The sequence below is a fragment of the Cervus elaphus genome, chromosome 2 (genome assembly GCF_910594005.1).
Source record: "Cervus elaphus chromosome 2, mCerEla1.1, whole genome shotgun sequence".
Lineage (NCBI taxonomy): Eukaryota > Metazoa > Chordata > Mammalia > Artiodactyla > Cervidae > Cervus > Cervus elaphus.
The window spans coordinates 40,479,095-40,497,327 of NC_057816.1; the positions used below are offsets into that span (position 1 = coordinate 40,479,095).

Consider the following 18,233-nt stretch of genomic DNA (forward strand, 5'->3'; position numbering starts at 1 on the left):
TGATGCTGAAGCTGAAACTCCAATACTTTGGCCACCTGATGGGAAGAACTGACTCATTGGAAAAGACCCTGATGCTGGGAAAGATCGAAGGCAGGAGAAGGGGACGACAGAGGATGAGATGGTTGGATGGCATCACCGATGCAATTGACATGAGTTTGAAGTAAACTCTGGGAGTTGGTGGTGGACAGGGAGGCCTGGCGTGCTGCAGTTCATGGGGTCACAAAGAGTCGGATACGACTGAGCGACAGAACTGAACTGAACTCTGCCTCCTGAAGGGAGATGTACAAAGCATACGACAGCAGGTGGCGCCAAAGGTATTTCATCAGAGGTCCTCTCAAAGACCCTGCCTTCTTGATGGAGCTTTTCCTTCTTGGATGTCAAGTATCTTTGTGGTTAAACCTGCGGCTGAACAAGAGCTTACCTGCAGAAATTCAGTGTTGGATGGAGAACATGACATGCAACAATGGTACGGATGAGGAAACCGAGGCCAGAGAAGGACAGTGGCTTCCCAGGTCAGTCACCAACTTGGAAGTAAAGCAGGTAAACCTGGGGTGCTGTTTCTGCCCCTCTCCTGGTCTATGCAGCTCAGACAGCCTTTCCCGACTCTGAGGTTGAAGGCAGCAGCAGTGGCCTCCTGGGGTTTCCCTGGGGGAGACCTGAGAAGCAGGTGCTAGTGGAGGTGGAGGGAAGTGAACTCCGGTCATGGATGTAAGTGTTCAGCTGTGACTCTGGAAGTGGCGGAAGACACAAAAGCTCGGGAAATCTGATAGAAAAGAGTCCAAAATGTCCAAAGGATACAATGGCAGCCTCTCCTAATTGATTGCTCTCACCGTGACCTTGGCTCTGTGCTACGTATATGCTTGCCTGCATTTATTTGTTCATTTATTCTTTACAACAACTCTAGGAAATAGGTACTACTGAGCTCCCCTCCTTTTTCCCCCTCTCAGAAATGGAAAGGGAATTTCAGGAAAATAAGAACAGCCAGGAGAGAAGTGAATTCTCTGACCACTAGGTCTATAAAACCTCAGCCTCTGGTCCATACACTTTGCCTTTCCTCCTGTTACATGGATGAATGATCCCTGCTCCCAGTTAAAGCCCCCTCCAGGTGTGGACTGGCCCCTACCATGTTTACCTATTCCAGGAATTTGTTTTGTAATTCTCTTCCCACACGCCTCTGCCCCTCCCCCCACACATCCTCAACTGCTCCCTTTCTAGTGGACCATTGCCATCAGCATACAAATACGTCATCAAGTTGCCATCCTTAAAAAGCCTCTTCTTGACCCTATGTCATTGCCACCCCATATTTTTGTAGTTGTTGCTGTTGTTTAGTCGCTGAGTCACGTCCACCTCTTTTGTGATCCCATGGACTATAGCCTGCCAGGCTCCTCTATTCATGGGATTTCTCAGGCAAGAATACTGGAGTGAGTCACCATTTCCTTTTTCAGGGGATCTTCGTGACTCAGAGAGTGAACCCATGTCTCCTGCGTTGGCAGGTGAGGGTCTTTACCACTTAGCCACCAGGGAAGCCCACCCTGTCTCTTTTTAGCCATATTCCCTTTATAGCCAAGTTCCTTCATAGAGCTTAATATACTCATTGTTGGCTTTCCTGGTGGCTCAGATGGTAAAGAATCTGCCTACAATGTAGCAGACCTGTGTCTGATCCCTGGGTCGGGAAGATCCCTGGAGAAGGAAATGGCAACCCACTCCAGTATTCTTGCTGGAAAATCCCATGGACAGAGGAGCCTGGCGGGCTACAATGCGTGGAGTTGCAAAGAGTCAGACATGACAGCGACCAACACTTTCATGCTCATGGTCTGCATTTCCTTTCTTCTTGGTCTCCCTGAAACCCAGTCCCATCAAGAGACCCTCCTGTCTCGATGCCACCAGTACCTCCCCCTTGTCAAGTTCAGGGTCAGTCCTCAGCCCTCCTCCTCCTTGACTTTTCATTACCATTTGATACCGGTGTTTACTCTTTCCTATGGGACACTCTGCACGTGGCTTCTGGAACCTCATGGTCACTGGCTCCCTTGCTGGCTACTTCTCATTCTCCTTTCTGGGATCTTCCTCCGAGGACATCCTCTGGAGAGGCCAGGGACCCTAATCACAGTCGAGAACTCAAGAGGGAAAACAGCAGTTCTCAAATCCTGTATTAGAAAGTTTGGCAAATATAGTCATCTCCATCATTAACTTTCATTTAAGTTTCATAAAGTTTCATTAAAGTTAATGAGGAGGAGGGTCTTGGGTTATGCATTAAGGATTTAAAAACAGAGAGGAAGGAAGCTGCTTAGCTTTCTGGAAGCAATCACCTAGAGAAGCCTGGGGGGCCAGGGTTGTGTTAGAACATCGCTTATGCCCACACACACCTGCAATGTGGGAGACCTGGGTTTGATCCCTGGGTGGGGAAGATCCCCTGGAGAAGGGAAAGGCTACCTACTCCAGTATTCTGGTCTGGAGGATTCCATGGACAGAGGAGCCTGGTGGGCTACAGTCCATGGGGTCACAAATAGTCGGACACGACTGAGTGACTTTCAGTAGGGGGAGGGGCAGCAGACCCCTGAGAGCTGGAAACAGCCCCCCGGGTGTCCTGGAAGCAGGGCAGACCAGCTGGACAGACGTCAGAGCTGGGCCGTTCCACCCCCTCTGCCCCTTTCCCACCGTCCCCGCACCTGAGTCTGGGGTATTTTGCAATATTGTGCCAAGTGGGTGACCACTGCCCAATGTCACTCCTGGGCTCCTGGTGAAGGGTGGGGTCATCTTGGGGACTGTGGGACAGGTTTGGCCCTGGGCGGGGTATCCTGGGGGGAAAGGGGCTGAGGTTTGAGTCTTAAGGACAAAGAGAAATTAGCCAAGAGCAGAAGAGAGTTCCAGGCAGAGGGACCAGAACATTCAGAATCGCAGAGTTGGCAGAAAACTCATGGAACTGAGGAATTCAGCAGGCTGCAGAAACAGGGTGGATGTGGACAGTGGAGAGAGGCGAGGTGGAACCCCGCCTCCCTTCTTGGCTCCCCCTGTCCAGGGCTCACACTGGTCCCTCTCCCCACTCCCGTCAAAGACGCTCTGTTTTGGGTCTCAACCTTTCCTCCCTCCCTCACTTCTTTGTTGGGAGCCTACAGTTCACCAGGTGTTTCAGTATTTGGTACCAGGACAGTCTCCGGTTACATGCCCGATCCTGCTTCTACATCACTACAGCCCTTACGATAACCTGGGTGCCATAAACAGAGGGAGTGGCGGTGGGAACATTTAACAGCGGATCGGCAGAGTGTCCGTCCAGCCAGAACCGATGCTCACCTTAGCAAAGCATCCTGGCCTTTCTGGCAGTCCTGGCTGCGTGCCTTTCATGGCTGTGAATACGATCATGTTCCTTTTACAGCTAAGGAAAAGAGGACTGTGAGGAGTTAAGCCACTCGGCCAAAGTCCCAAAGCAGAAGAGTTGGGGATTTCGACCTAGGCTTGTCTTGGAAATACAGCTCAGGAGTAGAGCATCTGACAGCAGACCCAGGCTTGTCTGAATCCAGCGTCTGATGGTTAAGCACTCTGGCTCACAGATGAAAATTTGAAAGCTTGAGGGCTGATGATGGCCCGACATACACTGCAGGCCCCCTGACCAGCCATCTGCTCTCAGGAACGTGGCAGGTCTAGAGGGCAGGGAAGGTCCAAAGAGGACTGGCAGGGCGGGGGGATGTTCTGGAGCTGACAAGCCAGCCGGGCTTTCCTGGGTCCAGCCCACACCATGCGGGCAGCCAGCCATGGAGCCAGGGGCCCGTGCTCACCAGGCCAGCAGCCTCCTGGAGCTGGCTTCTTGGGAAGGACACAGCTGGTCAGTCCCCGCGGCGTGACCATTCCCATCGCTGTTCCCCTTCTAGGTCTCCCTCCTCTGCTAAGAGTAGGGATGCTTCTCTGATCCCAGCTGAAACAACAAAAGTCACCTGAGCCGCTGCCCTTTCCAGAAATTCCTGACGAGGCTGCCAGCGAGTGAGTCAGCGCTGGGGCGGCCCTGCTCGCTGAGAACCAGCCCGGGGTGGAGGAGGCCTTCCACCAGCCCAAGCGGGGAGCAGGCTGAAAGAGACATGCAGCCCTGGGGGGCCCTTGACCTGCCGTGCTGGGGCTCCAGACGCCCCGCCGTGTGGCTGGCCACATGGGTTGGTGACTCCCAGCAGCATGGAGCAGCGGGCCGGCTGGGAGACGTCTCCAATCTTCCGCTCAGCACCAAGCTGGGCCCTGCCCTCCTGGAGGGCGGACCTGTGGCCTCTACTCATATCTTCTCTGACTCCACGGAGGACGTGAGGCTGGGCTGGTGTTCCTTTTGTTGACTTAAAAAATATTCATGACTTAAAAGTTGGGAGTTAGGTTTTATCTGGTGGGAAGTTTTAGGACTTCAAGCCTGGGAAGACAGCATCTCAACTGGCCCTGAGACAACTGCTCTGAGGAGCTGGCAGTGGGAGGTTAGAGGGGGAGAGGAGCCAGGTTACCTAGAAATTTGCCACAAAGGGCAGGTAATCTGAACGTCAAAAGTATTTTTGTGAATTCAAGAAAACCAGGTATCTCAGGTTAAGGAATCTAGCACTTTCCTATGTATAGAAAGACCCAAGAGTCTGGGCTCCCTGAAGCCATTCCTGTCACAGGTATCTCAGCTGTGGGCCAGGATTCTGCATTTTCTCACATCCTGAGCTCCCCTGAGCTCACTGTAGGGGGTGGCTGCAGCCTGATGGCTCTTAGATCACAGGTATTCTTCTCCTTCCTCAGTGCCCTTGGCTGCTGCTGCTGATGCTAAGTCGCTTCAGTCGTGTCCGACTCTGTGTGACGCCCACCAGGCTCCTCTGTCCCTGGGATTCTCCAGGCAAGAATACTGGAATGGGTTGCCATTTCCTTCTCCAATGCATGCATGCATGCTAAGTTGGTTCAGTTGTGTCTGACTCCATGCAACCCTATGGACAGCAGCCCACCAGGCTCCTCCGTCCACAGGATTCTCTTGACAAGAACACTGGAGTGGGCTGCCGTTTCCTTCTCCCCCGAGTGCCCTGGGGGCTCACTAGTTCACACGGAGGACTGCTGCTGCATTCGCTGATGACTGTGACATCCTTGTTTACCAATACGGCAGGAAACATTCCACTTCTCGATTTCATTCCACTTCTCGATTTCACGTGGGCAGCCTGGTCCCAGCCCAAGACATTATGGGATTCCAGAAGATTCTGACCACGCATCCTGCTAGGGGCCTGTCCCCAGTGACCACACGGGACACGCCTGTGGTGTTGGTTTACCACTGTGATTCCTCCCACCCTCCCTCCCCACTTTCTCCCTGCTACTGCTGCTGCTGCTAAGTTGCTTCAGTCATGTCCGACTCTGTGCGACCCCATAGATGGCAGCCCACCAGGCTCCCCCATCCCTGGGATTTTCCAGGCAAGAACACTGGAGTGGGTTACCATTTCCTTCTCCAATGCATGAAAGTGAAAAGTGAAAGTGAAGTCACTCAGTCGTGTCCGACTCTTAGCGACCCCATGGACTGCAGCCCACCAGGCTCCTCCGTCCATGGGATTTTCCGGCAAGAGTACTGGAGTGGGTTGCCATTGCCTTCTCCACCACTTTCTCCCAACCCTCTCCAATTCTGTGAGTGCAGGTATCCCTTTCCATTTTTGAATAGATGCTTTTGAACTGTGGTGTTGGAGAAGACCATTAAGAGTCCCTTGGACTGCAAGGAGATCCAACCAGTCCATCCTGAATGAGATCAGTCCTGGGTTTTCATTGGAAGGACTGATGCTGAAGCTGAAACTACAATACTTTGGCCACCTCATGCGAAGAGCTCACTCATTGGAAAAGACCCTGATGCTGGGAGGGACTGGGGGCAGGAGGAGAAGGGGAAGACAGAGGAAGAGATGGTTGGATGGCATCACCGACTCAATGGACATGAGTTTGAGTAAACTCCAGGAGCTGGTGATGGACAGGGAGCCCTGGCGTGCTGTAGTCCATGGGGCTGCAAGGAGCCGGACATGACTGAGCGACTGAACTGAACTGATGTAGTTACAGGTTTCTTTTTACTTTTTATTTGCAAGGAAAGGGAGGCAGTTCTTCCATGTTGCCCCATTAGCCCCAGGACTCCTCACTGGTCTTCTAACCACTCATTCAGCAGTGACAGTGCATAGCACAAGCTTCGGTCCTGGCCCATCACTCACCAGCTGGTGACTGAGTGAGCCCGTCCCTCTCCCCAGGCCCGCTGCTGGGGTGTGGGGACTGTGAGCCTCAAAAAGAGAGGATGGGGAAGGTGAGAAGAACAGTGACACCCACAGTGATGTGGGGTTTGGAACATAAACCTCGGCAAAGAGGCTTTCCAGCTCACCCATGGTGGGCACAGGCAGCCTGACTGCTCAGAGAGACAGCGGAGAATTCCGGCTGAGAAACAGTTAGGTTCTACCTACCGGATGAGCTTCCCAGGTGGTGCTAGTGTTAAAGAACCCACCTGCCAGTGCAGGAGATGGGGGTTCCATACCTGGGTTGGGAAGATCCCCTGGAGGAGGCCACGGCAACCCACTCCAGTATATTTGCCTGGAGAATGCCATGGACAGAGGAGCCTGGTGGGCTGCAGTCCATGGGGTCACAAAGAGTCAGACACAACTGAAGCGACTTAGCATGCATGCACGCACTTACTGACTAGCACAGGGAACTCTACTCAATGCTCTATGGTGACCTAGGGAAGGAAATCCAAAACAGAGGGACTATATTGGCTCAGGTGGTAAAGAATCTGCCTGTAATGCAAGAGACTAGGGTTGGATCCCTGGATCAGGAAGATCCCCTGGAGAAGAGAATGGCTGCCCACTCCAGTATTCTGGCCTGGAGGATTCCACGGACAGAGAAGCCTGGAGGACTACAGTCCACGGGGTTGAAAACAGTCAGACACGACTCACCAACTTGACACTTTCGCTTTCATAGCTGATTCACGTTGCTGTATGGTAGAAACTATCACAACACTCTAAAGCAACTATACTCCAATAAAAATTAAAAAAAAAAAAAGAAATAACCTGGTTCTAGAAATTGCAACCCACTGCAGTATTCGTGCCTGGAAAATTGCATGGACAGAGGAGCCTGGTGGGCCGCAGTGCTTGGGGTCGCAAAGAGCTGGACACGACTGAGTGACCGAGCACACAGCACAGTCCCAGCTCTATGTCAGGCTGAGGGACCTGGAGCAGCACGCTCACCAGTGACGTGGACAACCGTGTCCGCTCGCCCTGCAGACGGAAGGCGGGTGAGCCTAGGAAGCTGTGAGGCCGTGTGGATGGAAAACACTTGTCGAGCCTACAGTTCTCTGTGTGTGTGTGTATGTGTGTGTGTGTGTGTGTGCACACTTAGAGCCTGCTCCACCAGCTGTGCTTGCCCACGATGGCTTGCTTTCCACTTCTGCCCTCTGGCCTGGGCAGCCGAGGGCCCAGGTGGATGATGGCTGTCCTGCTGCCGGCTCACGGGCGAGGGTGTGACCTGGGAGCTGGTCAGGGGCTGGCAGGCAGGTGCTTCCTCCCGGGCTGCACGCACACCCTGCCCGCCGGGCCAGCATCGAGGGGACCGCTGTTCCCGGACTGCGCCGTGGTCTGCACAGCGCCCCGCTTGTCCAGGGCGGGCCAGGCTGGCACTGCCAACGCCTGTCCCCAGCCCGGGGGATGGGGTGGGGGCAGGCTGGGGGTGCGGTCACCATGCCCCAGCATTCCCTTTCTGGGGCTCCCCTCTCTGGACACCTACTCTTCCAGCATTGTGTGTGTGTGTGTGTGTGTGTGTGTGTGTATACACACACATTTTTGGGGTTTTTTTTGCTCGTTGGGTCTTCGTTGCTATGCACAGGCTTTTTCTGGTTTCGGAGAGCAAGGGCTACACTTGAGCTGCAATGTCTGGCTTCTCTTATTGTGCAGCACGGCTCTAGGGTCAGGCAGTTGCCCCATGTGGGCTCCGAAGTTTTGGCTTGCGGATTCCAGAACACAGGTTCAATAGGTGTGGTGCTCGGGCTTAGTTGGGCATGTGGGATGCTCCTGAATCAGGGATCGGACTGGTGTCCCTCGCGTTTCGAGGTGGATTTTTAACCACTGGACCAGCAGTGAAGCACCCGTGACCACCATAATTTCATCTGAACCAACTGTGCTAATCTGCCTCTTAAAAATGTATGAAAGTGAAAAAGTGAAAGTGTTAGTTGCTCAGTCGTGTCTGTTTCTTTATGACCCCATGGACTGTAGCCTGCCAGGCTCCTCTGTCCATGGGATTCTCCAGGTAAGAATACTGGAGTGGGTTGCCATTCCCTTCTCCAGAGGATCTTCCCAATCCAGGGAGTGAACCTGGATTTCCTACATTGCAGGCAGATTCTTTACCATCTGAACCACCAGGGAAGCCCCCTTAAAATATGGAACGCCTCACAAATTTGCATGTCATTCTTGACCAATGCAAAAAAAGATCATAAATCATATTTCTTTAGCCTTCAATGTGGACCACAGGGAAGAAAGAGGCATTTGGTTTTGTGATATGAATACAAAATCTGGGTGGGCGATTATGAACTTGGAATTTAGAGTCCAAATGCCTGGGTTCAAATTTCAACTCTACACTTACTGGTTATGAACATTAGTTATTCTGTCTGTGCTTCTGTTATTTCATTTACAAGACAGGGTTGGTAATACATGGTAGGATTAACATGTAAAGTGCTTAGAACCATGCTTGATGTATAATGAGTATTTGGCTCTAATCCTTAGCTATTTCTGACTAGGCTTGACTCCACCTAGGTTTCTCTATCTCGTTTGAAGAAAAGTTGGGACCTCTTTGGGCCCCATCTGCAAGATGCTGGCCCATCTTTAAGTCCCAGGGGCCAATACCTGTCCCCCACCAACTTGTTCATATTACCTGACATTTGAAAAGTTCCTCGGTTTGAGAAGATCTTGCTTGCCAAACTTTATTTGTTAAATAATAACCTACAAGTCATCAAGGTTTCCATCCGGCTTCATGAAATACTAGGAACAGCTGGCCATGCTCCTTATTGAGAAATCCTGGATGAGGTGAGATAAGCCCGGAGGGACCACCCCTCCCACTCCAGCCACATGCTGGCATTGCCACAGCAGGAAGCAAGTGCCTTCAGATACTTCTAGCTCACTGAACAGGGAACCAAGGCTACTCTGAATGAGAAGATGCTCTTGGAGTGTTCCAGGGCTATCACCGTGAAAGGCGCTCATTCCAGCCAAGTTACACTGTTGTTGTTTAGTCACTAAGTCGTGTCCGACTCTTTTGCGACCCCCTGGACTATAGTCCACCAGGCTCCTCTGTCCATGGGATTTCCCAGATAAGAATACTGGAGTGGGTTGCTATTTCCTCCTCCAGGGGATCTTCCTGACCCAGGGATCGAACTTATGTCTCCTGCTTGGCAGGCAGATTCTTTACCACTGAGTCACAGGGGAAGCCGCCAGCCAAATTAAAGGAAAGCCTTATCCTGCTCCCCTGACAGTGATACACTGCGTGCTCAGAAATTCCAACAGTGAGTTGTGGCCCGGCAAGGCCATTTTTATGGCGGCTGATGCTTGGGTCTGATGAGTCCTAAATCATAGCATTGTTGAAAATATCTTTCATGTCCCTAACCACCTAATTCTTATTTTCCTCTGAAACAGTAATGTTGTCCATTTTACAGACGAGGAAACTGAGGCTTAGCAAAGTTACAGGATGTGCTGAAGGTCACAGAGCTAAGAATTAGCCAAGTGGGAGTCGAATCTAGATTTATTGCTCTGTCTTAAACAGCTGCTGGCAGTAAACTGGCTCTCAGGTGGCCCCGCCCCACCCTGGCACCCAGGTGAGCCTTGTGAGGCCTCAGTCCCGAGCGGCTTTGTCAGGCTGGGTGGACACCTACCTTGGATGTCATCGTTGAACATGCAGTACTTGTTGCGGTATTTGTTGAGAAGGCGGAAGGCATTGGCATTGGCAAAGTCCTCAAACTGGATGAGGCAATTTATTCCAAACCTGTGGGGAGGGAGAGGAAAGGGCACGTGATTGCCTCCTCGAGCTGGTCCCTGGCAGACGTCAGCCTGCACTGGGGAGGGGGAGGTGCAGGCCAGGGGGTGAGGGCACGGCTCACTCACGGGGTGTGTGCCACGTGGCGGGCTCCTGGACTTCTGGCTCTGCCCGCCCCACGATGGAGGAGGGTGGGGAAGGCAGAGGGCAGGGGTATGGGAGCTGGAGGCCAGCCAAGCCCATATCATTGTGTCTAATGTGGGCTGGTGGGCTTCCCTGGGGGCTCAGTGGTAAAGGATCCGCCTGCCAACGCAGGAGACGAGAGTTTGATCCCTGGGTCAGGAAGATCCCCTGGAGAAGGGCATGGCTACCCACTCCTGTATTCTTGCCTGGAGAATTCCATGGACAGAGGAGCCTGGCAGGCTACAGTCCACGGGTTCGCAAAGAGTCAGATAGCACTGAACGACTAAGCACGCTGCCTTATTTAAAATCTACACTAGAATTGCCTCCTAGATTCCAAGGTCAGGAGGACGGTCGTGTTTCCTAAAAAACGACTGGCCTGGTGACCGGCGCTTCCTGTTAGCATTGTGTCAGGAAGCCGAGAGCTATCTCCTGCCCTTCACGGCAGGCTCCCTCAGCCAAGGCTCCCTGCACACGCCTTCTCTGGACTCCATTCTGGCTCTTGGATCCTGCCTTTTTGGGGTTGTATTGTGTCTCTCCTTGGAGTCTTTCTGGAAGCAAGTGTGAAGTGAATTGTTAAAAATGACTTAAGCCATGAGCCAAAACAGATGTCATCTCATGGGTCAATTTGTGACTGACAGCATCTGCAGTCACATTTATTGAGAAAAAAAGTGCCCTGATTGATCAGTATTGGGGTGTCTGAGCTTGAGGGCGGGAGACGTGCCTGCTATTCCCAGTCGTGTGAACTGGAGGCCTGGGATCAGCTTGGGACCAGCTGTGGAAAGAAAGACGTCTGCCCTTGTGCACACGTGGTGGGCGTCCTGTGCTGGCAATGTGTGTGTCTGATGAGGCTGGGGGCTGTGCTGGGGGCGGAACACACTGTTTCCAACCTCAGAATTCTGTGCATGGCTTATCCTTTTTTCTTTTCCAGAAAATTTACCCACTTTATTAACACATTGCAATTTATCATGTGTGCATGTGTGCTCAGTCACTTCAGTCATGTCCAACTCTTTGTGACCCCGTGGACTGTAGCCCGTCAGGCTCCTCTGTCCATGGGATTCTCCAGGCAAGAATACTGGAGTTGGGTTGACATGGTCTCCTCCAGGGGATCTTCCCGACCCAGAGATCGAACTCGGGTCTCTTGCTACATGGGCAGGCGAGTTCTCCAGCACTACCACCACCTGGGAAGCCCACATTGTACCATCTTATGTAGAGAACACTGAAAATACAAGTTACTTTGTAAAACCAAAGGCAAACACGGAATCCAAAGATAAGCTGTTTTACACAATAGACCCTTATCCTGTAGCTAGTATTAAATCTTAAATACCTACTTTAGGAACCACAAACTGCCGGAATACAGAAAGGCCACCCCAAACACAGCAATCTAAACAGATGAAAAGGTGGAGAAATACTCAGCAGGTAAAGGAACATGATAAATGCCCACCAAACCAAATAAAAGAGGAGGAGATAGGGAGTCTACCTGAAAAAGAATTCAGAACAATGATAGTAAAAATGATCCAAAATCTTGAAAACAAAGTAGAGTTACAGATAAATAGCCTGGAGACAAGGACTGAGAAGATGCAAGAAATGTTTAACAAGGACCTAGAAGAAATAAAAGAGTCCATCAATAATTAAATACCCACTTCTTTTGGTAAAATGATTAATCTACATACTCCTTAATTACATGTGCATTACAAACACGGCTCAGTAATTTTCAGAAACTGTTTCTGAAGAGGCTTGTTCTGAAAGGAAGTGCACAACGAGAAAAGGGAGAAAGCAAAAATAAGAACAGTAGAAATGCGTGCTCCTACCACGGTCCTTCCAGAAACTTAGTGAGTTGGGGCTGTTGCTGGGGGATCTGGAGACAGGTTCACGTTACGGAGCCCAAACGGTGAGGTGCTCACTTGCCACTGTCCGTCAGGAGGGTCGGAGGCTGGTGGGCCTCACCTGGCGCGGCCGCTGCAACCGAGTGGTCACTTCACCTCTGTGTTATGCCTCAGGTTTCTGTCTGTCGACAGACACCATAATATCTATCTGGCCAACTCTGGTGGGCTGTTGTGAGGGTTCAAAGCTGGGGTGACTTTTTTATTTGCTCATTTTTGGCTGCGGTGGGTCTTTGCTGCTGTTTTGGTTGGGTTGGGTCTAGCTGCGGTGGGCGGGGGATTCTCTAGGTGTGGTGTTTGGGCTTCACACCGTGGGGGTCTCTCCTGGTGCAGAGCTCGGGGTCTGCGGCCCAGGCCCAGCGGCTGTGGTGAGCAGGCTCAGTTTCCGCGCGGCATGTGGGATCTTCCTGGACCAGGGATCATGCCCACGTCTTCTGCACTGGGAGGCAGATTCTTTAACCACTGAGTCACCAGGGGAGCCCTGGGGGCGAGTTTCGCTTTTTTAATTTATTAAAATTTTATCTTTGGCCACATGCAGGATCTTGGTTTCCTGAGCGGGAATTGAAGTCCCTGTAGGTGATTTTTACATTGTAAGGTGCTAAACGTGTGTTGCCCTGACCACAATTCTTATTCCCCATCACAGAGCAAGTGCTGGTGGGGGCAGGGGTGGGGAGCTTGCCGTGTCTCCTGACTCATCATCCCTCTTCTCCTTGTACATTGAATATAAATAGTTAAAAAAAAAAAAAAAGCCCTTCGCGGCATAATTATAATGCTATGCTCGCCAAACCAAAATTTACTGTGAATTTTTGCTCAGGGTGTGAATTTCAAGTATTTGGATGGGGACCGGGGAACAGAATGTCTTTGGTGGCTGGTGACATTTTGATATATAGTGTCCTCACAAGATTCCCAGTGTTGCTCCCCCACTAGCCTGGAGCTAAAATGCCGAAAAGGTCAGACGACAAAACACATTCTCCTTTCTCTCCCATCTCTCTTTCACACACACAAACACAATCTGACCTTTAAGCAACCCCCCTCTTAGGTTAAAAAAATAAGGCAAGGATTAGAAATAAATGCCTGGGTTCAGTACATTATTCCTCTTTCATGTCAAATTAAGTTTCACATAAAAGAAACTTCCCAGGCAGCAATCTGATGAGATATAGGGTAAAATCTCATTCATTCAGGTCACTTTAATCTAACTTGGAATTGGGCAAAAGGCTATGTGAATTGTTCATCCAGTAAACTAGTTTCAGAGTTCCTGGACCTCCTTGGATTTAAGGGCCTCCAGGGACCCTGTCCTCCGTGGATACCATCCCCATGGCCACTCCCTGGACCTTTCGTCACCAGGAGCAACTTTCACACTGCCTGGATCAGCCTCTGACCACAGCCTTCCCTTTCACCTCCCTCACTGCCACTATGCCTGTTCTTCATCTCCCGGGAGACCTGTGGGCCTGTTACCATTTTCCCTAGTCCTGCAGTTGTTGTGGCATGTTGGCTTAGTCACTCCGCGGTATGGGGGATCTTAGTTGCCTAACCAAGGATCCAACCTGCGTCCCCCGCATTGCAAGGCAGATTCTTAACCACTGAAAGACCAGGGGAGTCCCCGCCAACTTGTTAAACTGATTACAAGCCAATTAAGAGCAAAAACACAATTTCAAAGTGAAGATTTAAAAAGCTTAAGTGGCAAAAGCACTTCTCTCAGTTCCTCCATGTAGATCCAAATACAGGTAATGGACCATCATACCAATTTCAATGTTAATGATAATATTCATGAAAATACTTCTACCAACATCAGAGGTAACAAAAACAGCTAATGGTTACAGATGGAGCTGGGCATCTGGTTGAGTTCTTTACAAGCATTATCTCAATTAATCTTCCCACGACCACATGTAGTAGGTATCCTTTCAGAGAAGGAATTCTGAGCTACAGGATGGACATTTACTTGCCCTGGGGCTATTTATTCTCCTACAATTGGAAAATGGTGGAGCTGCAATCTGAACCCGGCTCTATCTGACTCCAGAACAGTTTAGTTTTCACAGCAATATGATTTTTGTAAAAGATAAAGTAGATGTTAGATTTATTTTGACAACGAACTGGGGAACAGGAAAATTGTGTTCTCTTTCTGACATAAACTCTGAGTTTTGGGTGAGTCCATTTATCTTTGGTTCTCAGTTTCTGCTCTGAGAGCCTTGGGGAAAGAACCAAGAGCTACTTAACAATGGGTTGGAATAGATACACCAGGAGCTTCACTCAGGTGGTTAAGTCGGGCGGTCTGACCATTCCTGCTCAGAGTCACATGTGACAGAACACCATTGTTCCTGAGTCTTTTTTGAGCTGAGTCACAGCAGACCAGCCCCATGAGCAGGCCCCAGGCAGCCACCGTCCAGGTTGTAGGGCTGGGTCTGCAGGAGCCCCTCCACGGCCCCCGCTCAGACCCCCTGCTCAGGGCCCCGGGCAGTTTCCTGATTTTGGTGCTGGCAGCACGTCACTGGCCTTCCACCCTGCCAGAAGCTGCCCCTCACCGGGGTGGCGGTGGTGTGTCTGTCGCCTTCTGCGTTTGTGAACTCTTCACCCTGAAGCCCTGGCAGGGACTGAGGAACGTCTGATGCTTCTCAGGGGAGAATTCCTGCGATGGAGAAACAGGTGCGTCCCCAAGCCACACACAGAGCTGCCCAGACTCCTCCACCCTGGGGACTTCACTGGGAAATGGCCTTGGTGCTGCCAGGGAAGGCACGCTAAGGCCGGGGCTCATTTAAAGACACAGGGCTGATGGGTGAATGTTACAAGCGTTTTTCCCTCTAGCCCTCAGGCAAGAGGAAGGCTAAAAATGGCAGCTTGCCCCTGCGAGCCCTAGGGAGCTGAATGCAACAGTGAGAGGGGACCACGCCAAGGCCCACCGAGCTGGGGCCACCACCTGGGCTGCGGGCTCAGGAGATTCTCAGGCGGCTGCTCCCCCTCCCCCCGAGCCGACCAAAGTCGGCTGGAGGGATGTGGTGAGGGCCAAACATTCCAGGGGCTGCAGACCCGGTTTCTTTGCTCCGTAGGTCAGGACCTGCCATTCTTTCAAACACCTGGGTCTGACCTCTTTCGGGCCTGAACAAACACAGGGGACCTGGGAAGAGCAGGTGGATTTGCTCAGCCTGCCCCCAAACAGAATGACTAAAACCTACCCCTCACATTTCCATGGGAGCCCATTCCATGCCCCTAACAAAACACACACACACACACACACACACACACACACACACAAGACTCCCCAGTGGAGTGTACTCGGAGGACATCAGTTACTCACCGGGGAAAGCTATTTCTCTGTTTATTTATTAATTCCTTCCAGGAATTAGAGCTGGCAGAATCACGAAAGTGCTAGATCTTGGTTTCTATTTTACCCAATCCATTAAATTCTAGTCCCTTCAGATGCTCTCAGAAAGAGGTTACATGGCTCAATCCGTCTGGGAAACTCTGAATGTTCATGTAACATGTACAATGTATTATATTAAAGGCTCTGAAAAGTCCTGCATTAAGAAACCTGTTTAACTCAGCATTTTCTAAACATATTTGACTAGAGACCTTACCCTTCTGTGTCATACCCTCTCCATTTGCGATAGAACACAGCTTGACAGACATAGCTCTCTGCAGAAAGAACTGTGTACTGGGGTTGGGGTGTGTGTGTGTGGGTGAGTGGATTCAAGGCAAGGCCATCTCTCCCTGGGATGCCTGCAGGTGTTACTTCTGGCCGGAAGTATATAATAATCCTATAATAATATAAATATAAATATAAAAATCCTATAATAATGGATCTCACCTCCAGCCTTATTCCCCTCCTGCCAATCCATCTACTCTATCTTTCTAAACACAAATCCTTGCACACCATTTCTGTTCTGAAAATCCTTACAGGTCTCCCACTGCCTTTGTGTTCAAACTTCTGAGACGGCATTCACTTGGTAACAACCTTAATTAAGATCACCCCTGCTCATGTCTTCCAGCACTGCGGGCATATTTTGCTGCTTCCCAACTACTGTGGGCCCTTGCACTGTTTCATGTCTTTGCTTAGATGCCTAGGAGACCTCCTTTTATCCTGGCTAACTCCTACTTAAACAGTGAGGCCCTTATGAAAGGTCATGTCTTCGAGGAAGCCTTCCCTGATCCAGCAATTTCCTTACCCCGGGCGGCAGTAACTCTTCTGGGTCTGGCCTGCCTTGCTACACTGGGCACATCTGTTAGCATACATCACATTGAATCACAATTATTTACGGAGATTTCTATTTTAATTATTAAAGGAATGTATTGGGCAGAGGGTCCTCCTTGTGCTAGGAACTCTCCCAGGTATGATATAAATACTCAGTTCAGTAGACATTTCTAAGGGGCCTGCTGTGAACCAGAGACTGTCCTCCCTGCTAGATTACCAAGGCAAGTTCAAGAATTTCAAGTCTGATGGGGACACAAGAAAGTGAAAAGAGCAGTGGCAACATCCTTTGACAAGGGCAATAATGAAGGTATGTGCTGGGGACGTGAGAAGCCTCAAAGGGAGCAGACAGCTGTGCTGGGGGACGCAGTGAGGGCTTCGGAGAGCAGGAGAGCTGGAGGTGCACCCCGGGGCAGGCAGAGGGTCCCCGGCAGACGGTGCAGTGGGGCGGAGCGGGGCAGCGAAGGGGCCTCAGGCAGAGGGAACAGCACACGAGTGTGCAGTGGTGGGGGGCTTCTTGGAGCTGAAGGAACGTAACCAGTAACCAGTGCTGGAGCTCAGGAGGGGTGAGGACGGGAGGCGTGGGTGGGCGAGGCTGGGCGCACTCTAGGGGACCACCGAGGGGCTGCAGGCAGGGGAAAGTGGCCGCTGCCTTAGGATATTGGAGCGGGTGATGGATGGACAGCTGTGCGGCTCAGGTCACCGGGCTGGCGAGGGTCTCGGGAAGAGCGTGTGTGCGGAGCGGGGAGCAAGGCCGAGGAGAGCCCCCCGGCACAGCTCCAGCCAGGGCGCGGTGAGCGGCGGGGGAGTCCCCCGCGGGAGGGTGAGCGGGGGCCGGCAAGGCGGAAGGGGCCCGCAGAGCAGCTGCCCGAGGAGCCTCTGCTGAAACAGTGGCCGGGAAGTGTGGGTGCGTGGGGCGGGAGTGGGGTGAAGCTCGGATGATTGGGTCACTTTGCCAGAGCACGTTCAGCGGAGGAGTGGCCGGGGAGCCATTCTGCACGGGGCTAAGGAAGAGGCTTGGCTACAGACAACGGCAGGGAGACGGCCGGTGGCGGGTGTGGGACGCAGGGACGGCCTCGGCTTTGATGGGAGGTCTGCGTATGGGACGGAGGGGCCCGCAAGGAGGGCAGACGCGAGGGGCAGTGACGGGCGTCGAGGGCCTGGGGAGACGGGAGGAGGCAGGAGCCAGAGTCCGGCGGAAGAGGGAAGAGGACACGGTTCCTCCTTCCGGGAGCTCACAGCCTCGCGGAGGGACAGAGACGAAGCTCTCACCCCCAAGCTCCATCACAGACCCGCAGAGGGACTGACGCACCCTGCAGGCTGTGGTGGGAAGGGACTCAGCAGGAAGACAGGGACACGAGTCTGCAGGGGAAGGACCAGGAAACCACAGATTGGAGAAAGGGGGACTATGGCGTCGGAAAAAGAAATCCAGTGGAATGAGGCATGAGTGATTCCCTTCAAAGACACGAAGGACCATTGTGTGGATGGGGAATGAAGGTAGACTTATCTTATGTGGCCTTAAGGGAAAAAGCAGAGCCGACAGGGGGAGGTCAGGAGGCCAGAGATTGCAGTGCCCTATAAGGCAGAGAGCTCAAACGCAGGCCGGAAGGAGGCTGTCCCTGGAAGCGATTCCAGGCTCCTCGGAGCTCCGCTTGGCGCGAGGCTGTGGAAGGGGCTCCAGCCGCGATGGGGGTGCGGGCCGGGGGGGCGGGGTGTGCAGGCCCTTCCTTCCCAGGTCCCACCCCGGACGGTCCCCTGGCATGCCCGGCTCTGGCAGCCAGACTGGCGGGCTCCTGCTAGCCTGATGGGGGAAAACTCCCACCGTGTAACAGGGCAGTTACAGGAAGCAGCAACTTCTGAGCAAAAGTGCCAGAATAATGTGTCCGTTCCGTGGTCACTGATCTGACGGCAGTCCCAGGCCAGACAGAAAAAATAAAAAACCCCCTCCAGGAACAGTATGGACTTCCTCCTCAATTTCTCCGCAAACGGCGCCAGAGAGCCCGGGGCTGGGCAGAGGATGGAGGCTGACCTGCCGA

The 18,233-nt window shown here is 52.1% G+C and overlaps 1 protein-coding gene across 4 annotated transcripts in view; it reads right to left on the reverse strand.

Moving 5' to 3' along the window:
- ME3 (malic enzyme 3) overlaps positions 1-18,233 on the reverse strand; it is a 220,034-nt gene that overhangs the window by 14,672 nt on the left and 187,129 nt on the right. For all 4 annotated transcript variants that reach the window (XM_043876341.1, XM_043876333.1, XM_043876328.1 and 1 more), the window contains one exon: positions 9,854-9,963. In XM_043876341.1, the coding sequence (XP_043732276.1) occupies positions 9,854-9,963 (110 nt within the window). The remainder of the gene's footprint in view (positions 1-9,853; positions 9,964-18,233) is intronic.